Source organism: Triticum aestivum, chromosome 6D, assembly GCF_018294505.1.
Source record: "Triticum aestivum cultivar Chinese Spring chromosome 6D, IWGSC CS RefSeq v2.1, whole genome shotgun sequence".
Classification (NCBI taxonomy): domain Eukaryota; kingdom Viridiplantae; phylum Streptophyta; class Magnoliopsida; order Poales; family Poaceae; genus Triticum; species Triticum aestivum.
In genome coordinates, this window is record NC_057811.1 from 470,678,628 (window position 1) to 470,684,627 (window position 6,000).

Here is a 6,000-nt window from a genome sequence, read left to right on the forward strand (position 1 = left end):
CGGGGCCCCATTGCCATCTTGAGTCGGCGCGCTGCCGCTGCTGGGCCGGGCGCTCGCCGCTCTCGCGAGGCTGCACGGCCCGATCATGCACCTGACCCTCGGCAGGCAGGGCGTCGTGGTGGCCTCCACGCCGGACGCGGCGCGCCTCTTCCTCAGGGACCACGGCGGCAGCTTCCTCGACCGGCCCTGTCGAGCCTCGCCGACAGCCGGCGCATCCTCCGGCCGAGCCCCTGCAGGTCCATCCACGCCAAGGCCGGCAGGAAGTCGCCGAGGTTCACCAGCCCGGCCGTGGTCATCAGCTCCACCACCATCTCCTTGAACTCCCTCGCCTCCTCGCCCCCGGCCTCGTCCAGCACTCGCCGGCCCACCACCGCCTGCCCTAAACCACCTGCAACCGCCCGCGTGGTCTGATCGTGTTTTTTTTTCGCAACCGGAAACAAACTTGTGCCGACGAGCTTTAAAATTTATTCTATTCCTATTCCTATTGATATTGATATAGTTTTTCTTTACCTATGTTTGCAATTTGTATGGATATATTGTTTCTTTCCGTTCATATGTATAGATGTCAAATAATTGATATAAAATATAAATTATATTAGGATGGCCGATGATGAGGACTATAGAGTGTGGAGAGGTAACAAGCCAAGCCGTAATCATTTTCATATTATTGATTTTTTATAAAGGAAGGTTCTGACATATTTGTTCAATTTTGACGGAGACTTACTGCAGTGTGAATGAGGGGTCACGCGAAGGTTAACCAGATGCAATACAACGTGCGCTACGAGCCGTACTTCGAGAGTGCCGGGCTCCTACCGTTTGTTCTTCAGTTCAAGCGTGTGCCGCCGGTGATGTGCTATTCAGATCTCACAACCCTGCTTGATCGTTGGCGGTCGGAGACACACAACTTGCATCCCCCTTGTGGCGAGATGACGGTGATGCTTGAGGATTTTACTATGATCATAGGGCTTCCACTCGATGGCCAGGCTCTCAGGACGAGTGGACAACAAGAAGTGGCGTGAGAGGTTTACTCTTTCTTTTCACCTATCCATTTGGCGGTGGTTCGGGAGTGCCTAAGAAAATACTCGTTGAGCTTTAAGAAGGTATATTTCACTATTGCAGTCATCGAGAATGAACGAACACCATTAACAACATTGTTGAAGCACTCTACCATGTTGCTCGTCATGTTGCCGTATCTCCGCCCTCCTTCATCGTAAGCGCGCGACCATTTATACTTCTATCATGTTGTATTTGCACTAATACTTTTTTTTGTCCTTTGCCTGCTTTTTGGGCTAGGCCTTCGTGCCAAGAAACGGAGTCCGAGTCCAACCATGCCGTCAAGCTTCTAGGTTGGAGTTTAGATTTAAGTGGGTGGCTAGGGCGATGATTGTGCCCAGTCATGCTGGAGATCAAACTTTTGGCGGTGTGTGTCTTTATCAAGAGGATTTTTTCAGGGAAGATGATTGTTGTAGATCATACGAGTGTGTGCATGTTTCATGTTTGCCTGTGTGAGTGCAATCTTTAAAGGAAACTCCATGACCAACTAAATTTTGATAAAACCCCACAAGTAAGGGAACAAATTCATGGTACTCCCTCCGTCTAGGTATGTAAGTCACATTAGAAGGTGCATCGCGACCTAGGTGCAAGCTGATTGGAAGAGAAAAAAATCTGGACCGGTCCTCCTTCCAATCAAAGTGCAGATTTCTTTCTTCTAAATGTAGCATTTAATCGTAGCAATTAAGAGGATGACGTTTTAGCTACCCACGTAGGCCCACGTACTTCTAGCATGCAAAGCCGGTTTAATTTCTTGCCTAATCAACGCATAGATGTAATGCATGCATTGGGCATTACCTGAGAAAAAAACAGGAGAAAATGAGTTTTCGCTGGAAGATAACGAGGCATAGGAGGCAAAGTTCGCTGGCGAACGAGACTGGGAGGGAATTGAGACGGGAAATTAATGAACGGCGCCTAAACGTTTTGGGAAAACCTGATTTTCGTAAGGTGACTTACACACCTAGACGGAGTACAGCTTTTTTTTTTTTTGAAATCATGAGTGAGAATACATGGTAGTACGGCTTGATCCATGTGTGAATGTGAAAGATAGATAAGCAACCAAAGAAAACTGAACAGTCGGCCCCACACAAGCAAAACGCCCAAGGTTGCACGGGCGCTCCCTCCGGCGGGACGGCTCGGCGGTCTTCTCGTAAACCACTCCCGTACGATTTCACTCCCTGGGGAATGAGCGCGGCAATAATGGCGCACGGGGAGGGGAATCGAGGTGGAGGAACGGCGCCGAACCCTCTGCTCTCCCCTTGTTGTGGTTCGTTAAATACCGTCGGGGTGGGATGGTAGGAGGCGTATTCCCCTCCCCGTTCTTCCCCGCGGCTGCCGTCGGCCGGAGCTTCCGCCTGTCGAGTGTCGACGAGTCGTGCTCAGGTGATGCTGCAATCTTTTTCTCCTCTCTAAGACCCGGGTCGACTTTGTGGTTCCCTTTTTCCTCGTGTTTCTGCTGATTTCGTTGCCGCTCCCGCAGCGCCGGCTACCTGTTCGACGAGATGCGCAAGAAGGCTGCTGGCACCGGCGAGGATCCCTTCCGCGTCCTCCCCGACGACCTGCTCGAGCATATCCTATCCTTCCTGCCGGAGGATGATGCCCTGCAGACCTGCGTGCTCGACACCCAGTGGCGCGACCTCTGGAGGCGCAAAACCAGCCTGCACTTCATGTTTGAGGACTGGTCAAGTTTCAGCCGCGAGCGTTTCACTCAGTTGGTGAAGCTGATAATCCAACTCAGGGGGGAGGCATCTCTGACCGACTGCCAGATTGATCCCTGCAGTGGCGAGTACTATATCAATTTCACCGAAGCCGAGCCGTTGATTGAGTACGTTCTAAAGTGCCGGGTTGAGAAGCTCTCTATTTGTGCTGGTGACATTTGGTACGAAGGCATACTACTGGATGAGCGTTTCATCTCCCGCCACTTGAGGACCATAGAATTTGGAGGAGTTGACCTCCTGGGTTACTCACTAGATTTCTCGGCCTGCCCAGCATTAGAGGAACTAAAAATAAAAGGTTGCAACATTGACCCATGGGCAATATGTTCTGAATCACTAAAGCATCTGTGGATCGGGGATTGTGTCCTTTCTGAGGAAATCCACATTCCTATTGCTGCCCCGCGCCTTATTTCACTGGAACTAAGTAGTTTTCAGTGCTTGACTCCTTCCCTTGAAGCGATTCCATTACTGGAAAAAGCATCTATTTTGCTTGCGAGTTGGTGCTACGATGTCTGTCAAAGTGTCGAGGAGGATTTTAGTAAGAGAAAAGTAAGAGTTGAATGCGGATGTGCTAACGAGAAGTGTCTGCTTCTCAACGGATTGTCCAATGCTGTTGAATTGAAATTGATTGCGGTGCCAAAATTGGTATGCTTAGCACAATCTTTCTTACTCTTACTGTTATTTGCCACTTGCCACCCATGCATGGTTTCTATTGTAGCTGTAGTATCCATTGTTAGAGCTGTGTATAGTTAAGTTGCTTAGTTTCATCACCACAGCTTCCTAACTTTATCTTTACCTGCTGGACCTCAAATCATTAAATTAATAACATTGCGGCTTTATTGGATAACATGCGATAGTTATGCGCATATGGTGTAGTTTTCATTTCCCTTAGAAATTAAATTAAAGTATCTAACTGATGTTTCTACAATTAGGCTCTGATTTTTTTTCTGTTTTGCAATTTGTCCAGCTTATCTTCAAACGGGATTTGGAATGGTGCCCTAAATTTGACAGATTAAAGACTCTCACGCTCAATGAGTGGTTTACGGCTACTGACCTATTTTGCATTCTCAAAAACTCTCCAATCCTTGAGAAGCTCAATCTTCAGCTTGGCAACACTAAGGTATATCATGTACTGTATATATAATTTTTTTCTATGTTATTAATTCAAATATGTTGCTGTATTTGTAGAGGTATTATCTTTTTTTTATCTAAATGGAAGTATTGTATCTTGTAGAATTTTGTAGGAGCAACGGGATCCAAACAATCGTTCGCGTGTGCGTCCATTTTGGCTGTCAACATTGAATGCAGAAGAGTTGATGAGGGCGTTCGCAAAATTTTGGAGGTCTTGAGTACATGTGGCATACTTCGTGAGCAGATTAGCCTCAAGTGCCGAGATCGCACTTAGATTATAAGTTACCTCCATCCACATTTGGTGTCCATTATCAGTTATAATGTATGGTACTGGCACCCCTTTCCTACATGTTCTAACAGGTCCACTGTTATTATGCATCAGTTAGAATGTATGACAACCCTTTGAAATCCATCCATATTTTGGGTTTGCATGCTGATGGAGTTTGCACAGCTGGACACTACAGTAGTAGCTCGCATTTCTGATGTGCCTATGAATCTGCACCATCCATGCAAACATGTTCTATTTTTTTATTCTATTTACCTTTTAATTATTTCCGGTACAAAAAATTACAATTATCCTTCTACTGTTTAGTTACTGATAAAATAATGGCTCTTTTCTCCTATTCTATTCGGCAGAAATACATTTTACTAATAATTGGTAAAGGGTAGAATGCACAGTGTAGTGGTCCGCATCCATCCACCAAGGACTGCCCTTGCTTCGCTCCGTTTACGGTTGTCTCAGCCTGTTGTTGATTTGATAAACAGAGATTGGTAGCCAAATTACGTAGGTTTCAACTTGTTTTAATCCCGAAGCCTCAAGAGTCTTGAAGTCTCTCTGACTGTTCATATTTGTCTAGTGTTGCCTCCCAAGGCCAAACTGTTTTTAACAACTATAGAAATTTGTCAGGATCCAGTATAGTTCCTCTACATCAAACTACTATTCAGGATATTTTAAATTCCTGTATATATGTCAACTGAGCACATCTTTGAACCATACTTATTGTGTCTTGTTCTGTTTGTGCAGCTTCCATCCAGTAATTAAGACAAAGATGTGAGCTCGGTCATGATGTTTGTCTGAAGATTTATGTTTCTCTAAAGAGTCCTGATGGTGGCCATGTTTTGGCGGTTAGCCTGTTACCGTGATGTTCAGTTTCTCCTTCCCATGTTTGGACTCCGCTGGAAATCTGTCGTTGTGGTTTCTTTCTTTCGTGCAGCTTTAGCAGAACGGTCTAAACTTTGTTGAATTGGGAATGTGAGACTTAGCAAAATGATGTCTGTCATAACATTGCTATGTTTTTTTATTGTTTGTTGGTAAGCGCATTGATATGTTTGCATCGTCGGTATTGGAATCGTCTGGTTAGCAGACTTTTAATTTCTGTGCATACATCCTTTATGTCCCTTTGCGCTGCTCAAGCCCAGTGATTGCTGTCTGATTGCACCACATCCAGAAATCCTGGGTGTCCATGTGTGCTAATGCAGTAGCCTTCCTGTCTGTTGAGGGAAAAACTACTGGAGGCTAGCAAAGGCTGGGCAATATCTTTTTGGGTCTAAATAGTCTGGTGAGCACAAGACGCAATTTGAGAACCATTCGTACATAGATTTTGTTGATGGTTAGTACTGCACTTAGATATTTGCGTGGTAGCCTCCGTATGGCCGTTGCAATCTGGGCATGCCTGGTTTGACATTGTAAGTCATGATGTAGCCATGTTTTGACTCAGTTGTTTTTTTGAGGTCCATGTTTTGACTCAGTTTACTGTACATTTCTGAAAAAGATCAGCTTGGATATTATCAGGTTCTAGAGCTCTATTGGCATCCATTGAAAGCATATTTAATTTCCTCCTCAGAGAAACGTCTAGTACATTATCATCTTGTTTCAGGGTCACATTTTCATTCCAAATATCAGCGTAGGTAGATGATATCTGAACTAACATTAACCGCTTGCGTCAAAAATTTTGATCATCAAAGTCATAAGCATATTATGCTATTTCCAGCCTTGCTGACGATGATAATAGGAGTACACTCTTGGGCTTATTTATTTAATTTAACACTTTTTTTCTTTTCACCATGTGATAAAAATCGAGCGACCAAGATCGCATGTTGTACA

The 6,000-nt window shown here is 45.2% G+C and overlaps 1 protein-coding gene across 1 annotated transcript; it reads left to right on the forward strand.

Moving 5' to 3' along the window:
- Positions 1-2,140: 2,140 nt before the first annotated feature.
- On the forward strand, positions 2,141-5,234 carry LOC123142085 (FBD-associated F-box protein At5g18780-like). The gene is made up of 5 exons (XM_044561105.1): positions 2,141-2,433; positions 2,531-3,410; positions 3,733-3,885; positions 4,000-4,218; positions 4,921-5,234. The coding sequence occupies exons 2-4, from the start codon at positions 2,553-2,555 to the stop codon at positions 4,168-4,170; spliced, it is 1,182 nt and encodes a 393-aa protein (XP_044417040.1). The 5' UTR covers positions 2,141-2,433; positions 2,531-2,552; the 3' UTR covers positions 4,171-4,218; positions 4,921-5,234.
- Positions 5,235-6,000: the final 766 nt, after the last annotated feature.

Coding starts and splice junctions, on each gene's coding strand:
- LOC123142085 (XM_044561105.1), top strand. CDS start 2,553: ATGCGCAAGAAGGCTGCTGGCACCGGCGAGGATCCCTTCCGCGTCCTC. Junction 3,411..3,732: donor TGATTGCGGTGCCAAAATTG/GTATGCTTAGCA, acceptor CAATTTGTCCAG/CTTATCTTCAAACGGGATTT. Junction 3,886..3,999: donor TTCAGCTTGGCAACACTAAG/GTATATCATGTA, acceptor TGTATCTTGTAG/AATTTTGTAGGAGCAACGGG.